The sequence below is a fragment of the Heterodontus francisci genome, chromosome 46, assembly GCF_036365525.1.
Source record: "Heterodontus francisci isolate sHetFra1 chromosome 46, sHetFra1.hap1, whole genome shotgun sequence".
In the NCBI taxonomy this organism is placed as follows: domain Eukaryota; kingdom Metazoa; phylum Chordata; class Chondrichthyes; order Heterodontiformes; family Heterodontidae; genus Heterodontus; species Heterodontus francisci.
Window position 1 is genome coordinate 16,588,683 of NC_090416.1, and position 18,071 is coordinate 16,606,753.

At 45.3% G+C, this 18,071-nt stretch overlaps 1 protein-coding gene across 1 annotated transcript; it reads right to left on the reverse strand.

Annotated features, from left to right (window-relative positions):
• Positions 1-104: 104 nt before the first annotated feature.
• On the reverse strand, positions 105-16,322 carry LOC137356897 (immunoglobulin lambda-1 light chain-like). The gene is made up of 4 exons (XM_068022735.1): positions 16,252-16,322; positions 3,419-3,534; positions 2,182-2,514; positions 105-433 (listed from the first exon to the last, which is right to left on the reverse strand). Exons 1-4 carry the CDS (start codon positions 16,320-16,322, stop codon positions 105-107), a joined length of 849 nt encoding a protein of 282 aa, XP_067878836.1.
• Positions 16,323-18,071: the final 1,749 nt, after the last annotated feature.

Below are 18,071 nucleotides of genomic sequence, written 5' to 3' on the forward strand. Positions count from 1 at the left end.
ATTTGCTACAGTGATTACATTGTAAAACAACAACAACAACATTCCACATATTGAATCATATTTCATCAGCAATAAATCAAACTCTAAACCCCAGTTGCCCCCTCTCAGTCGGAACAAGCGGTGGAGCTGATGGTTTTGAGGAGAGGTGAGCTCAGAGAGCCGTGGTCCACACTGCAGGTATAGCTGGAGCCCTTATTCCAGGCAGTGGCGGGGACTCTCAGGTAACTGCTCAGGCTGTAGGTTTGATCACTGTCCGTGGACACGGTGCCTGTGGTCACCCCGCTGTCTGTCTCTTTATCATCCACTCTCCAGAGAACCCGCACGAAACCCGGCTTAAAGCGGCTCACCAGGCAGGACAGAGTAGCCCATCCCGAGTCTATTTCTTCCGAGGAAGGAGGGAGCAGGAGAACTGATGGTTTCCGATCCTCACTACCTGTGTGTGAGAGACAGGGTGGAAGAAAGGAATCTCACTGTTAGTATCAATCATTTTTTCTAAAAGGCACATCCAGAATTAGTAACACATACTATAATTTAAAACAAACATTTAACTTGACTTCAGACTTAGGTAGAGACAGTAAATAATATAATAGCCTGAGTGTTTCCAGCACTCGATTTCAGATTTCCAGCATCTGCAGGATTTTGCTTTGATTGGATTAAAATTAAATATTTAGTCCAATCTTAACTCCCTGTCAATTGAGAGCTGGACTTGTACATGGATTCGAGACATTCATATAAATTAATTAACTGAATATTAAATACAACAGACAATATCGAATTGTTTAAAATTCAGGGGCAGATTAAAATCAAAAGTTTATAAATTGAGGAAGTTTCACATTTCGGATAGGCTGTACTGGAGGTCTTATGGAGGTGCTCGGAGTATGTATTGGGAGTAACTCAACCTCCCAGATCCACACTCAGAGTTCGGTGATCACCTCACCAGGAAAAATTCTTTATTTAAAAAAAAGAGTTTTAAAAGTAATAAAGTTCGGGGCGGTTTCCATTTAGAAAGTAGGTTAGACACTTCACATGAAGGAATGACAGCCGGAAGGAGGGGGCTGGGAAGGGAGACGGGGACTGGGGGGTAGAGAGACCGGGTGCGTGAGGAACAGACAAGATGGGGGGAGGGGGCGCAGAATGAGGCCATTCGGTCCATCGAGTCCCTGCCGCAGCCGAACCCCACTTCCCAACTTTGGGAGTCTTTTTTTCAGGTGGGGGAGGGGGTGCTAGTGTCAAACTCGACCCCCTTTGAGTGTGAGTAAAATTCCTGTTTGTAAATCTTCCAGCAACACCCGGGGCAGGCTCGCTATTTATACAACAGTGCAGCGAATAGACGGAGAAGTCCACACCTGCACACTGCAGACCTGGCCGAACAGACTCGAGGGGCTGAATGGCCTTTCTCCCCTGTTCATTCTGCATTTTTATTTTGCCAATGGAGTTTTTCCTCGGTTCTGAGGAAAGGTCAGAGACCCGAAACTGTTCACCGTTTCTCCCTCTCTCTCCGCAGAGGCTGCCCAGACCTGCTGAGTATTTCCAGCATCTTCTGTTTTTTTATTTCAGATTTCCAGCATCCGCAATTGTTTTGCTGCTATTTTAGTGTTTATTTTTCTACCCTCCAGAATCCAAATTCCCAGCACTGAATCAGTGGACAGAAAAATAAAAATCTGACCCAATTTGTTTTCACCGTTATCAGGGCAGATCCGATTCTGCAACAATAAATGAATAAATAATTGAAACAATATGAATGATAGGATGAGGGAATTACTTACTCCGTAAACTCAGGGCGGTCCCAGGTCCGAAGGTAAACACAGTGCAGTGTTTTAATGGGACGGGTCACTTAAAACCCAGGCTGGGAAGAAAGAGGGGAAAATATTAATAATCTGTCCTTTATCACATTCCCTTTCACATTCTGCCTTTCACTGGGGCCGGAATGCTGAGAGTCTGGAGAAAGATTTTCACATATCAGTGAGGAAACCTTGAGAATATCAGTGTTTACCTACCCAGCGAATAGTCCAAATATTGGGGAAAATCCAAATAAACCCATGGAATTCCAGTGAGATTTTCCACAAGTTACATAAGGAATATTTCTGAAGCTCATTCCACAGTCTCAGGCAGGAATATTTCAGTAGCTGTTGGAATTCTGAGTGGTTCTGTTGATACAGTTTTTGTATTGCCCTTTCTCACTGTGTATGTAGCCTGCTGAGTATTCCGCGGCAGCACAGTAATAGACGGCGGAGTCTCCCGGTTCCAAGCTGCCGATGGTCAGAATGTGACTGTTACTGGAGGTGTCTCTGGAAGGTTTAAAACGGTCCGTGAAGCCGGTGCCTCGATAGATGCTACCACTTGGATAGTGGGCTAACACCCACACCGGAGCCTCCCCGGGTCTCTGTCGGTACCAGCTCATGTAGTAACTGCCCATTTTGCCGTTCTGCATCGCACACTTTAACTCGGAGGTCTCACCGGCGGAGACTGGGTCTGAAATTGGGGTCTGATTGAGGACAGGAACCGCCAGGACACCTTCAACACAAAACACAAGAGAGAGAAAAACACATTCAGTTTATTGGGGCAAAAAAGCAAACTGATAAATAAACAGGCCGGGCTCCCAAATCCCTTTGCTTCCTAATCTAATGGTTTACAAATGAATAATTGAGTAACGTTCTGTTAACATAAGTCTCTCACCTGTTAAATGGAGTAGCAGGGTCCCCAGGAGATACATTACTGCAGCCATTCCCTCCGGGGGGGAAAAAAACCCGTGAAGAATTTGTGAGCAGGGTTTTACTGTAACTCCAGAAAGTGGATCCAGTTACAGTGCCGGACAAGGTGAGACCAGTATCTATTATATGAACCTGTATGCAAATACAGGGAGGGTTGAGAGGAGCAGGGGCGGCGGGGGGGGGGGGGGGGGGAGGGGGGGTGGGGGGGGGGGGGTGGACCAGACCAGATTTTTTTTATTGAGCCTCTATTGGTCCCCAATTAAACATTTCCATGTATTTATTTCCACCGAGTTGAGGGTTAATTCACAATAATTTCTGATTTTAACCCCCCCTTCTCATGTCAAGAGTGTGAGATTTAAAAGAACAACTGTAGAAATTGCACATTTTATCCCAGATGGGCAAAGACAAAAGCCCTTCAGAATCCAGTGCCTTGAATTCATCCAGAACAAGTTTAACCCAGCGATCGTTAAGGATTTGTTTTTTTTTATATTTGGGTCTGCAATGTGTACTTAAACACATATCTTTATATCCAACACGCTGGTGTTTGCAACAAAGCAGTTCATTGGAAGGATTGGAATGGAAGAGATTGACTGGACTGCTTCTCTGAGCTGCTCTTTTTTCCGATCCGCCACTGTACAAGTGCACTGCTTGTCCTGGCGTTTGAGCCGAGTGTAGGGTCAAAACACTCGTTTCTCACTCAGGCCGACGTTCAGAAACAGCCAGAATCAACTCCAATATCCGTTTTAATTGGTAATGCAACGAGGAGTGAGATTCTGACCGGGCAAGCTGACTGCTCGGATAGTTTCTGTGTTGTGTCCGGATCCTGTGTTAAGTCCAGTTTCAATGAAATGTGTTTTCCTGCTGCAACAGTTCCTGCCCTGACTTTTTTTTGTTGCAACTAAACCACATGTATCGGAACCTCAGTCCCAGGCATACATTTGTTTTAACATTCCATTTCAGATGTTTTATGTCAATCACTCGATGCCAAGGGAAAACGTTCAACAAGTTGCTCGTGAGAGGAGTTAGTTTCTTTAAAATGAATATTTTCTATCTTTTTATTTAAAATTCACTTAATTGGATGTGGACATCACTTGGCCCTGCCCGCATTTATTGCCCATCCCTCATTGCCGTTGAGGGCGGCACAGTGGCGCAGTGGTTAGCATTACAGCCTCACAGCTCCACGAACCCGGGTTCGATTCCGGGTACTGCCTGTGTGGAGTTTGCAAGTTCTCCCTGTGTCTGCGTGGGTTTTCTCCGGGTGCTCCGGTTTCCTCCCACAAGCCAAAAGACTTGCAGGTTGATAGGTAAATTGGCCATTATAAATTGTCACTAATATAGGTAGGTGGTAGGGTAATATAGGGACAGGTGGGGATGTTTGGTGGGAATATGGGATTAGTGTAGGATTAGTATAAATGGGTGGTTGATGTTCGGCACAGACTCGGTGGGCCGAAGGGACTGTTTCATTGCTGCATCTCTAATCTAATCTAAAGGTGGTGGTGGAGTCGCCTTCTTGAACTGCTACAGTGCAGTGGTTTTTGTACAACAGAACTGAGGGCAGTTAAGAGTCAACCACATTGCCGTGGGTCTGGAGTCACATGTCGGCCAGACCAGGTGAGGACGGCAGATTTCCTTCCCTAAAAGGACATTTGTGAAACAGATGGTTTTTTGTTAATGAACATTCAATTTATGGTCACCATTACTGAGACTAGGTTTCAATTCCAATTTTTCTTTTAATTAATTAGTTGAATTTAAATTCCATGGTGGGATTTGAACTCGTGTCTCCAGAGCATTATCCTGGGCCTCTGGATTAGTAATATCTAGTGCCATAACTACTACGCCACCTTGTGATGGATCAATATTAATTCTAGAAATGTGATAGGATTTGAGCCAGTGAAAGGGAGAGGGTGGGAAGAAGAACAGCAGGGAAGGTCTGTGACAGGGGTGGAGGGCAGGAGAGATTAAATGACAAAAAGGGTGTCAAGGTGCAAAGCCAAAGGGAGTGGTAATAAAAGATGTGTCTGGAGGAGATGTGAATGGCAGGATCGGAACACAAAGTAAAGGAAATAAGAGGTAAACAAGAGAGATAAAATAACAAATCAGCAAAGAAAAGGGCAACAAAAATGAGGGCAGGGGGGTTACAAACTAAAATTGTAGAATTCAGTGTTGAGTCCGGAAGGTTGTAGAGTGCCCAGTCGAAAGATGAGGTGCTGTTCCTGCAGTTAGCCTCCGATTACTGACATGTTCAGTCAAGTCAGTGTCGACTAGCTGCCCCCTAGACAGAGAATTTCACCCCTCCCCCATTCAAAATCCATTTCTGATTTCTGAACAGACCCACCTCCCTCCCCTCCCACCAGGCAGATTCTCTGGGTCATTTTCAACTAACCCTAACCTGCATTACTATAGAGACCTCAGGATGTCCTAAAGACAGACAAATAAACACCTGTTTTGAAGTTTTGTCATTGTAACATCGTAATAAAGTGTTTTCCCCTGCTCCCCTTGACCCCCTCCCTGTATTTGCATATTGACTAATATATAGATACTAGTCTTCTCCGGGTTCCCGGAGTTACAGTAATATTGTTGAAGTGAAAGCACAATTGCTAAATGTGTGAGAAGCTGAACTCAGCTTTGCCCATGTAGTTGAATGGAGAGTGCACATATGTAGTTAAATGGAGTCATCCACGTATGTAGTTAAATGGAGTGTGCCAGTGTGCAGTAAAATGGGGTTGTGCACATGTCTAATGGAAAGCAGTTCAGCACCTCTAGGTTCATAGAATCTCTCACTTTGCACAGCAGATGTCACATGGCTGCAGCTTTGCCCAGGGAGCCTACCCGGTTCACACAGGATAGGCCAGGTGTTAAAGCAAGAGCATTTGGTGTTGCCTATTGAAGCTTGCACAGCGGTTAAAGGAAAATACAATTAAAGCTCACAAGATGGGAATCTTGTAAAGTGTCAGCCATGGCCTCGTGGCTTCAAGTCACAATCCAGAGACTTGAGCACAAAAAGCAGTCTCACATTCGCCGTGTAGTACTGAGGGAGTGCTGCACTGTCAGAGGGTCAGTACTGAGTGAGTGCCGCACTCAGAGGGTCAGTACTGAGGGAGTGCTGCATTGTCAGAGGGTCAGTCCTGAGGGAGCGCTGAACTGTTGGAGGGTCAGTACTGAGGGAGTGCTGAACTGTTGGAGGGTCAGTACTGAGGGAGTGCTGCACTGTCGGAGGGTCAGTACTGAGGGAGTGCTGCACTGTCTGAGGTGCCATATTCACAAGTCCCCCTCAGGTGGACATTATCGATCCCATGACTCTATTTGAAGGAGAGCAGGTGCCCTGGACAATATATATTCCAACATTAACACCTAAAGCTGTAACTGGTCATTATCACATTGCTATTTGTGGGAGCTTGCTGTGTAAATGACTGTCAGATTTCCTGCATTTCAACAGTGACTACATTTCAAAACACACTTCAAAAGTACGTCATTAGATGTAAACCACTTTGGGGCAGCCTAGTGATCAGACCTCTCTGTCTCTCCATCTGTCTATCTGTCTATGTATCTGACCACCCATCTATCCATCTATCTATCTATCTATCTGTCTATCTATCTGTCCATATCTATCTATCTATCTATCTATCTATCTCTCTATCTATCTATCTATCTATCTATCTGTCCATATCTATCTCTCTATCTATCTATCTATCTATCTATCTATCTGTCCATATCTATCTCTCTATCTATCTATTTATCTATCTATCTGTCCATATCTATCTCTATCTCTCTCTCTATCTATCTATCTATCTATCTATCTATCTATCTATCTGTTCATTTCTATCTATCTTTCTCTCCATATCTATCTATCTCTCTATCTATCTATCTATCTATCTGTCTATCCATCTATCTGTCCATCTCTTGCTATCTATCTATCTATCTGTTTATCTATCTGTCTGTTTATCTATCGATCTGTCCATATATATCGATCTATCTATCTATCTATCTATCTATCTGACCATCTATCTATCTATCTATCTATCTATCCATCTATCTGTCCATCTCTTGCTATCTGTCTATCTATCTGTCTATCTATCGATCTATCTATCTATCTATCTGACTGACTATCTATCTATCTATCTATCTATCTATCTATCTATCTATCTATCTATCTATCTATCTATCTGTCAATCGATCTCGGAGGGCGGAGTTCCAGACCGGTAAGTGCAAAAACCTTACTTCGGGGATTCTCGGACAGACTCGGAGGGCGGAATTAACCTCGGTGATTCTCGGACAGACTCGGAGGGCGGAGTGAACCTCGGGGATTCTCGGACAGACTCGGAGGGCGGTGTTCTCCTCGATGGGTCGAAGGGCCTGTTTCAGTGCTGTATCTCTAAATAAAAAATAAAAATAAATAAAATAATATTTATAGTAGAAATCTAGCACTGGGGACCATATCGTTTATTATAACAATTTAGTAAGGATTTAATAAGTATTTATTTTATATTAATTAACTAATTAGTGATAGAAATGTCAGTTAAAGGGGTGAAGTGCTTCACCTGTGAGATGTGGGAAGTCCGTGACACTTCCAGCATTCCGGGCGACTCCGCCTGCAGGAAGTTTACCCAGTTGCAGCTCCTCACAGACCACATGGATCGGTTGGAGCGGCAACTGGAAGCACTTGGGAGCATGCAGGTGGCAGAGAGCGTCATAGACAGGAGTTTTAGAGAAGTGGTTGCACCCAATGTGCAGGCAGATAGATGGGTGACCGCTAGAAGGAGCAGGCAGTCAGTGCAGGAATCCCCTGTGGCTATCCCCTTCTCCAACAAGTATACAGTTTTGGATACTGTTGGGGGGGATGGCCGAGCAGGGGAAAACAACAGCAGCAGCCAGAGCAGTGGCACCACGGCTATCACTGTTGTTCAGCAGGGAGGGACAAAGCGCAAAGAACAATAGTTATAGGGGACTCTATAGTCAGGGGCACAGATAGGCGCATCTGTGGACGTGAAAGAGACTCCAGGATGGTATGTTGCCTCCCTGGTGCCAGGGTGAAGGATGTCTCTGAACGGACAGGGGGCATTCTGAAGGGCGAGGGTGAACAGCCAGAGGTTGTGGTACACATCGGTACCAATGACATAGGCAGGAAGAGTGATGAGGTCCTGCAGGGGGAGTTTAGGTAGTCAGGTAGAAAGTTGTAATCTCTGGATTAAACCCTGTGCCACGTGCCAGAGAGGATAGAAATAGGAAGATAGTGCAGCTAAACACGTGGCTGAGCAGCTGGTGTCGAAGGGAGGGTTTCAGATATCTGGACCATTGGGCTCTCTTCAGGGACAGATGGGACCTGTACAAGAAGGACGGGTTGCATCTAAACTGGAGGGGCACTAATATCCTGGCTGCAAAGTTTGCCAGCGTCACTCGGGAGGGTTTAAACTAGTGTGGCAGGGGGGTGGGAACCAGAGCAGTGGGACAGCTAGAAAAATAAATGAGGAGGACATAGTAAATAAGGCCAGTAAGACTAAGTGGAAGAGCAGGCAGGAAGATGTTGCTGAGCACAGCGGGACTGGTGCTCTGAAGTACATTTCTTTCAATGCGAGAAGTATAGCAGGTAAGGTAGATGAAATTAGAGCTTGGATTAGTACTTGGAAATATGATGTTGTTGCTATTACAGAGACTTGGTTGAGGGAAGGGCAGGATTGGCAGCTAAATGTTCCAGGCTTTAGAAGCTTCAGGTGGGATAGAGGGGGATGTAAAAGGGGTGGGGGAGTTGCATTACTGGTTAAGGAGAATATCACAGCTGTACTGCGGGAGGACACCTCAGAGGGGTCATGCAGCGAGGCAATATGGGTGGAGCTCAGGAATAGGAAGGGTGCAGTCACGAAGTTGGGGGTTTACTACAGGCCTCCCAACAGCCAGCGGGAGGTAGAGGACAAGATATGTAGACAGATTTTGGAAAGATGTAAAGGTAACAGGATTGTGGTGGTGGGTGATTTTAACTTCCCCGATATTGACTGGGACTCACTTAGTGCTAGGGGCTTGGATGGGGCAGAATTTGTGAGGAGCATCCAGGAGGGCTTCTTGAAACAGAATGTAGATAGTCCAACTAGGGATGGGGCCATTCTGGACCTGGTATTGGGGAATGAGCCCGGCCAGGTGGTCGAAGTTTCAGTGGGTGAACATTTCGGGAGCAGTGACCATAATTCCATAAGTTTTAAGGTACTTGTGGATAAGGATAAGAGTAGTCCTCGGGTGAAGGTGCGAACTTGGGGGAAGGCTAATTATAACAATATTAGGCAGGAATTGAAGAATTTAGATTGGGGGCGGCTGTTTGAGGGTAAATCAACATCTGACATGTGGGGAGTCTTTCAAACGTCAGCTGATTAGAATCCAGGACCAGCATGTTCCTGTGAGGAAGAAAGACAAGTTTGGCATGTTTCGGGAAATTTGGATAACACTGGATGTTGTGAGCCTAGTCAAAAAGGAAAAGGAAGCATTTGTAAGGGCTGGAAGGTTAGGAACAGACGAAGCACTTGAGGAATATAAAGACAGTGGGAAGGAACTTAAGCAAGGAGTTAGGAGGGCTAAAAGGGGTCATAAAAAGTCATTGGCAAACAGGATTAAGGAGAATCCGAAGTCTTTTTATACATGTATAAAGAGCAAGAGGGTACCAGGGAAAGGGTTGGCCCACTCAAGGATAGAGATGGGAATCTATGTGTGGAGCCAGAGGAAATGGGCGAGGTGCTAAATGAGTACTTTGCATCAGTATTCACCAAAGAGAAGGACTTGGTGGATGATGAGCCTAGGGAAGGGAGTGCAGATAGTCTCAGTCATGTCATTATTAAAAAGGAGGAGGTGTTGGGTGTCTTGCAAAGCATTAAGGTAGATACGTCCCCAGGGCCTGATGGGATCTACCCTAGAATACTGAGGGAGGCAATGGAAGAAATTGCTGGGGCCTTGACAGAAATCTTTGCATCATCATTGGCTACAGGTGAGGCCCCAGAGGACTGGAGAACAGCCAATGTTGTTCCTTTGTTTAAGAAGGGTGGCAAGGATAATCCAGGAAATTATAGGCCGGTGAGCCTTACGTCAGTGGTAGGGAAACTATTAGAGAGGATTCTTCGGGACAGGATTTACTCCCATTTGGAAACAAACGAACTTATTAGCGAGAGACTGCATGGTTTTGTGCTGGGGAGGTCATGTCTTACTAATTTGATTGAGTTTTTTGAGGAAGTGACGAAGATGATTGATGAAGGAAGGGCAGTGGATGTTATCTAAATGGAATTTATTAAAGCCTTTGACAAGGTCCCGCATGGCAGACTGGTACAAAAGATAAAGTCACACGGGATCAGAGGTGAGCTGGCAAGATGGATACAGAACTGGCTCGGTCATAGAAGACAGAGGGTATCAGTGGATGGGTGTTTTTCTGAATGGAGGGATGTGACTAGTGGGGTTCCGCAGGGATGAGTGCTGGGACCTTTGCTGTTTGTAGTATTATAAATGATTTGGAGGAAAATGTAGCTGGTCTGATTAGTAAGTTTGCGGACGACACAAAGGTTGGTGGAGTTGCGGATAATGATGAGGATTGTCAGAGGATACAGCTGGATATAGATCGGTTGGAGACTTGGGCGGAGAAATGGCACATGGAGTTTAATCCGGACAAATGTGAGGTAATGCATTTTGGAAGGACTAATGCAGGTGGGAGGTATACAGTAAATGGCAGAACCCTTAGGAGTATAGACAGACAGAGAGATCTGGGCGTACAGGTCCACAGGTCACTGAAAGTGGCAACGCAGGTGGATAAGGTAGTCAAGAAGGCATACGGCATGCTTGCCATCATTGGTCGGGGCATAGAGTATAAAAATTGGCAAGTCATGTTGCAGCTGTACAGAACCTTAGTTAGGCCACACTTAGAATATTGCTTGCAATTCTGGTCGCCACACTACCAGAAGGACGTGGAGGCTTTGGAGAGGGTACAGAGGAGGTATACCAGGATGTTGCCTGTTCTGGAGGGCATGAGCTATGAGGAGAGGTTGGAAAAACTCGGATTGTTTTCACTGGAACGATGGAAGTGGAGGGGCGACATGATAGAGGTTTACAAAGTTATGAGCGGCATGGACAGAGTGGATAGTCAGAAGCTTTTTCCCAGGGTGGAAGAGTCAGTTACTAGGGGACATAGGTTTAAGGTGAGAGGGGCAAAGTTTAGAGGGGATGTGTGAGGCAAGTTTTTTACACAGAGGGTGGTGAGTGCCTGGAACTTGCTGCCAGGGGAGGTGGTGGAAGCAGATACGATAGCGACGTTTAAGAGACATCTTGACAAATACATGAATAGGAAGGGAATAGAGGGATATGGGCCCCGGAAGTGCAGAAGTTGTTAGTTTAGGCAGGCATCAAGATCGGTGCAGGCTTGGAGGGCCGAATGGCCTGTTCCTGTGTGGTACTGTTCTTTGTTCTTGTTCTTTGTTCTCTCTGTCTATCTGTCCATCTCTCTGTCTATCTATCTGTCTATCTGTCTATCTGACTATCTATCTATCGATTTATCTATCTGTCCATATCTATCTATCTATGTATCTATCTATCTGTCTATCTATCCACCTGTCCATCTCTCTCGCTCTATCTATTTGTCTGTCTGTTTATCTCTATCTATCTGTCTGTCCATCTCTATCTATCTGTCTGTCCATCTCTGTCTGTCTGTCTGTCTATCCCTCAGTACTGACCCTTTGACAGTGCGGCACTCCCTCAGTACTGACCCTTTGGGAACTGAATATTCCAGGGTATTTGACAGTTTGGAATGACAGGAAGCAAGGAAAAGGAGGTGGTGTAGTTCAGTTAATAAAGGATGAGATCAGTACAGTAGTGAGAAATGATCTTGGCTCAGAAAATCAAGATGTGGAATCAGTTTGGGTGGAGATATGAAATAGCAAAAATTCATACAGGAGCTGCACTGTGGGACAGAGTATAAATCAAGAAATAAGGGGGGGCTTGTAAGGAAAATACTGCAGTAATCCTGGGTAATTTTAATCTTCATATAAATTGGAGTAATCAAACTGGTAAAGTTAGATCGAGGATGAGTTCATGGAGTGTACTCAGGACAGTTTCTTAGAACAATACATTCTGGAACCAATCCGAGAGCAGGCTATTTTAGACCTGGTAATGTGTAAGGAGACGGAATTAATTAATGACCTCTTAGTAAAGGAAGAATAGGAAAGTAGAATATTATTTACATGGAGAGAGACCGCAGAATGCTGCAGTACAGAGGGATCTGGGTGTCCTTGTACATGAATCACAAAATGTTAACGTGCAGGTACAGCAAGTAATTAGGAAGGCAAATGGAATGTTGGTATTTATTGCAATGGGGATGGAGTATAAAAGTAGGGACATCTTGCTACAACTGTACCGGGCATTGGTGAGACCGCACCTAGAATACTGCATACAGTTTTGGTCTCCTTATTTAAGGAGGGATATACTTGCATTGGAAGCAGTTCAGAGAAGGTTCACTTGGCTGATTCCTGGGATGAAGGGATTGTCTTATTAGGAAAGGTTGAGCAGGTTGGGCCTGTTTAGAGTTTAGAAGAATGAGAGGTGATCTTATTGAAAAATATAAAGTCCTGAAGGGGCTTAATTGGGTGGATGGTGAGAGGATGTTTCCCCTCGTGGGGGAATCTAGAACTAGGGGGAACAGTTACAGAATACGGGGTCTCCCATTTAAGAAATGAGATGAGGAGGAATTTTTTCTCTGAGGGTCATTAATCTTTGGAATTCTCTTCCCCAGGGAGCAGTGGAGGCTGGGTCATTGAATATATTCAAGGCTGAGTTGGAGAGTTTTTTGATCGACAAGGGAGTTGATGGTTATGGTGGGGGGCGGAGAGGAAAGTGGAGTTAAGGTCACAATCAGATCATCCGTGATCTTATCGAATGGCGGAACAGTCTCGATGGCCCGAATGGCCTTCTCCTGTTCTTATTTCTTATGCTTTTATGTTGAAGATATCGTACCTGCTTTATTCAATAGCTGTCCAGCTCTTTAAAGCCCAAAGTGGCCGTAACTGTTCCTATCTGTGCAGAGACCCCTTGGCAGTAATATAATATAATGAAAATAGCCTGGCTGAAACTCCCCGGGTCTGGATATCTCAGTACAGATCGGGGAAGGGGTGGTGGGAGTGCTGGAATCTGGGCCTTCCCAGCAAGTGTCCTGTAAGGGAACTGAATGACCTCAACGAAGGAACGAGTTCACAGAGGGAGATGAGGCTGATGTGATTGTAGTGTGTGCGAACAAGAGGAGGCCATTCAGCCCTTCGAGACTGCTGTACCATTCCATTAGATCATAGCTGGTCTGTACCTTAACCCCATATACCCTGCTTTAGCTCCATAGTCCTTGCTGCCCTTACCCAATAAAAATCTATCAACCACAATCTTTATAACTCCAATTTTTAATGAAGTGCATTTCTATAGCGTCTTTCACAACCTCAGGATGTTCCCAAAGTGCTTCGCAGCCAATGAAATACCTTGAAAAGCAATGTTGGGAAATGAAGACTGGGATGTAGAGCAGGAGGAGTTCAGTTCAGTTCTCCTGAGGGGCCCAGTCCAGATAATGGGTTGTTTTGTTGTAAATGTGTGACGTGTCCAAGAATGTAACCGTTTAACGGTGTTTCTCGGATTTCCGTCCTGTTTCTGTGTGTTTCAGAGCAGGGGAACTGGGCCCAGATGCTGCTGCTCTCTGCTGCTTATCAGACAGTGAGCAGGGAGGTTTCGGTTCCTCCCCGAGGCTCCTCTCCCACCCCCTGCAGCGAGTGACCACACCACCTGCACCACATCACAAACAAGACAAAAACAGCATCGATTTGGGTATCAGGATCTAAAATAAGGCTTTCAGAACACCGCCCAGGTCCCCTGTGGTTGATGACGAGGGCCTGACCTGAGCTGCATTCAGTGCCATTCTCAGACCCAGTCTGGAACCTCGCTGTTCGGCCATGTGAATCATCAACATTGTGGATTTAACTGGACGGATAAACGTTTGATGGCCTTTAAGATACTCCTTAAAACCTACCTCTTTGACCGAGCTTTTGGTCACCTGCTCTAATATCTCCGAATGTGGCTCAGCATTAAACTTTGTTTGCTGACACTCCTTGCGACGTTTTATTACATTAAAGGCGCCATATAAATGCAGATTGGTTGTTGTTTGCAAATGACAATTCATTGAAGACCTTAATAACTAACCGACTGCAGGCCATGAAGTACATCAACTAAAGCCACAATTAAAACTCAAGGCTTCTGATGTAAGTACAGTACTGAAGGAATACCGCACTGCCGGAGGGGCTATCTGTCACGGAATCTGCCCTCTGTTAAAGATACTGCAACCCCTATTTAGAAAAAGAGTTGGGGAGATCTCCCCCACCCCCGTGTCTTGGCTGATATTTATCCTTCAATCAATATCACAAAAAAAAAATCACCTGGGTCATTATCTCATTGTTATGTGTGTGGGATCATGCTGTGCACAAATTGGCTGCTGTGTTTCCTACATTACAACAGTTGACTAGACTTCAAAAAAAAAATACTTGGTTGGCTGTAAAGCGCTGTGGGACATTCTGAAGCTGTGAAAGGAGGCTCACTGTCACCTTCTCAGGGGGACAAATAGTGATGGACAATAAATGGCTGGTCTTACCAGAGATGCCCACATCTCGAGAATGAAGAAGTGCAGGTTCTGTCTCTCTGGACGCTGTGATGTCCCCTTGTAAAACATATTGAAACTAAATCGTTCTAAAAACATCTGCATAAATACAGCATCCTCAGACTCGAGATGAGGATTAAACCTACATTTAATACCTCTTTAAGTGCGTGGCCCCTTTAAGGTGTGCTGAGGGACTCTGCTTTTCCAGCACTCTCTGTCCATTTACTCTTTGAGGTGATGCAACCGATACCCTCTCTGCAGCCGGGGGCTCAGTTAACAGCCCTTCCCTCTTATGGCCCCTAGTTCTGCTCTCACCCGCAAGTGGAAACGTCCAGCCTTATCGAGTCCTTTCCTAACCTTAAAGGCCTCTATCAGGTCCTACCCTCCCCCCCTCTCAGTCTTCCCTTTTCAACCTATCCTGGTAGCCTATCTCAGTACTGGTACCATCCCAGCACATCTTTTCTTGCACCTTCTCCAGTGTCATTTTATAACATGGAGACGGGAACAGTGCACAGTAATTCCAAGTGTGGTCTAACTGAGGTTCCCTACAAGTTTGACTTAATGTATCTGCTTCTCAATTCTATCCCTCGAGAAATTAACCCCGGTGTTTGGATTGCTTTTTATATGGCCTTATTCAGCAGCATTGCTGCAGTTACTCTATAACCCTCGATCCACAACCCTATTTAGACTCTTTCTTCCCCACCTCCCCCTCCCTCCAGGACTAGGTGACCTCATTCATCCTCCCAAAAAGTAGCACCTCACACTTATCCATACTGACCTTCATTTGCCAATTACACACCCATTCTGCATGTCCTGTCATTTGTGATGGACCTAATATTAACTGCAGCCTCCCCCAATTTGGAGTCATCAGCAAACTCTCAAATTGTACCTGGGGCTAGTCTGTCCCGTGCCATCCCATCTCTCGGACCGGGATAGTGAGCAGTTCTCCCTGGGAGGGACGGTATTTTATTCCAAACAGAGGCTTTTCCTGTAAATCACATACAATGATGGTCTAGTATGGGAGAAACTACACTTTAGGATGGGAGGGTTGTTGAGAGTGTGCAGAGGAGGTTTACTGGAATGGTTCCAGGGATGGGGGAATTCTAGTTATAAGGTCAGCCAGGAGAAGCTGGGATTGTTTTCCTTGGAGCGAAGGAGATTGCAGGGAGATTTAATAGAGGTGGACAAGATTATGACAGATCTGGATAGAGTAGACAAGGAAAAACAGTTCCCATTAACTGATGGTACAAGGGCTAGGGGACACAGATTGAACGTTTTGGGCAAGAGATACAGGTGCGGGGGAGGGGGGGTGGTGGTTGTGAGGAAGAATTTATTTATTATTAAATGCAGTGAGTGACAATGACCTGGAACTCACTGCCAGCAGAGTGGTGGAAGCAGGAGACAATGATTTCAGTAAGAAACGGGGCAGGGGGAGGGGGCACTTGTAGGAAATAAATTCGCAGGGGGCCACGGGGGGATTGGGACTGACTGGATTGCACTACGGGGAGCTGGCACGGGTCCGAGGGGCCGAATAACCTCCTTCTGTGCCAGAAATAAAATCGAATTCGTTTAAAATAGTTAACTCTGCTTGAATATTTTTTTATTAAATCTGCCCAAAAGAAAAATCCTCAAATCGCCAATATTCGTACAGTTAACCACTGACTTGCACCAATATCCACCTCAACTCACCCCCACCCCCCCCCCCCCCCTCCCCAGAAGAAAAATAACAGAGCAATTTGAATTCATGTCATCTTTATTAAAACAGTCACACACACAGAGATACACTTTTCAATTCTAACAAATGGTACTACTGAGAGAAAGGAGAGAGGGAGCAGAACCCATCCAGCTCCAAATGGGAATGTACTCCCGGGATAGGTGGTCCTGATATTCACTGTCACCCACCTGCGCCCCCCAGTTAAAATTGAATCCAAAATTGGATCGTTAAACTGCGATTGAAGTGACTGTTTCAACATCGTTGGCCACATTTGCTACAGTGATTACATTGTAAAACAACAACAACAACATTCCACATATTGAATAATATTTCATCAGCAATAAATCAAACTCTAAACCCCAGTTGCCCCCTCTCAGTCGGAACAAGCGGTGGAGCTGATGGTTTTGAGGAGAGGTGAGCTCAGAGAGCCGTGGTCCACACTGCAGGTATAGCTGGAGCCCTTATTCCAGGCAGTGGCGGGGACTCTCAGGTAACTGCTCAGGCTGTAGGTTTGATCACTGTCCGTGGACACGGTGCCTGTGGTCACCCCGCTGTCTGTCTCTTTATCATCCACTCTCCAGAGAACCCGCACGAAACCCGGCTTAAAGCGGCTCACCAGGCAGGACAGAGTAGCCCATCCGGAGTCTATTTCTTCCGAGGAAGGAGGGAGCAGGAGAACTGATGGTTTCCGATCCTCACTACCTGTGTGTGTGAGAGACAGGGTGGAAGAAAGGAATCTCACTGTTAGTATCAATCATTTTTTCTAAAAGGCACATCCAGAATTAGTAACACATACTATAATTTAAAACAAACATTTAACTTGACTTCAGACTTAGGTAGAGACAGTAAATAATATAACAGCCTGAGTGTTTCCAGCACTCGATTTCAGATTTCCAGCATCTGCAGGATTTTGCTTTGATTGGATTAAAATTAAATATTTAGTCCAATCTTAACTCCCTGTCAATTGAGAGCTGGACTTGTACATGGATTCGAGACATTCAGATAAATTAATTAACTGAATATTAAATACAACAGACAATATCGAATTGTTTAAAATTCAGGGGCAGATTAAAATCAAAAGTTTAAAAATTGAGGAAGTTTCACATTTCGGATAGGCTGTACTGGAGGTCTTATGGAGGTGCTCGGAGTATGTATTGGGAGTAACTCAACCTCCCAGATCCACACTCAGAGTTCGGTGATCACCTCACCAGGAAAAATTCTTTATTTAAATAAAAAAGGTTTTAAAAGTAATAAAGTTCGGGGCGGTTTCCATTTAGAAAGTAGGTTAGACACTTCACATGAAGGAATGACAGCCGGAAGGAGGGGGCTGGGAAGGGAGACAGGGGGTCGGGGCTAATGGGACCGGGTGCATTAGGAACAGACAAGATGGGGGGGCGCAGAATGAGGCCATTCGGTCCATCGAGTCCGTGCCGCAGCCTAATCCACCTCCCAACTTTGGGAGTCTTTTTTTGAGGTGGGGGAGGGGGTGCTAGTGTCAAACTCGACCCCCTTTGAGTGTGAGTAAAATTCCTGTTTGTAAATCTTCCAGCAACACCCGGGGCAGGCTCGCTATTTATACAACAGTGCAGCGAATAGACGGAGAAGTCCACACCTGCACACTGCAGACCTGGCCGAACAGACTCGAGGGGCTGAATGGCCTTTCTCCCCTGTTCATTCTGCATTTTTTTTTGCCAATGGAGTTTTTCTTCGGTTCTGAGGAAAGGTCAGAGACCCGAAACTGTTCACCGTTTCTCCCTCTCTCTCCGCAGAGGCTACCCAGACCTGCTGAGTATTTCCAGCATCTTCTGTTTTTTTATTTCAGATTTCCAGCATCCGCAATTGTTTTGCTGCTATTTTAGTGTTTATTTTTCTACCCTCCAGAATCCAAATTCCCAGCACTGAATCAGTGGACAGAAAAATAAAAATCTGACCCAATTTGTTTTCACCGTTATCAGGGCAGATCCGATTCTGCAACAATAAATGAATAAATAATTGAAACAATATGAAT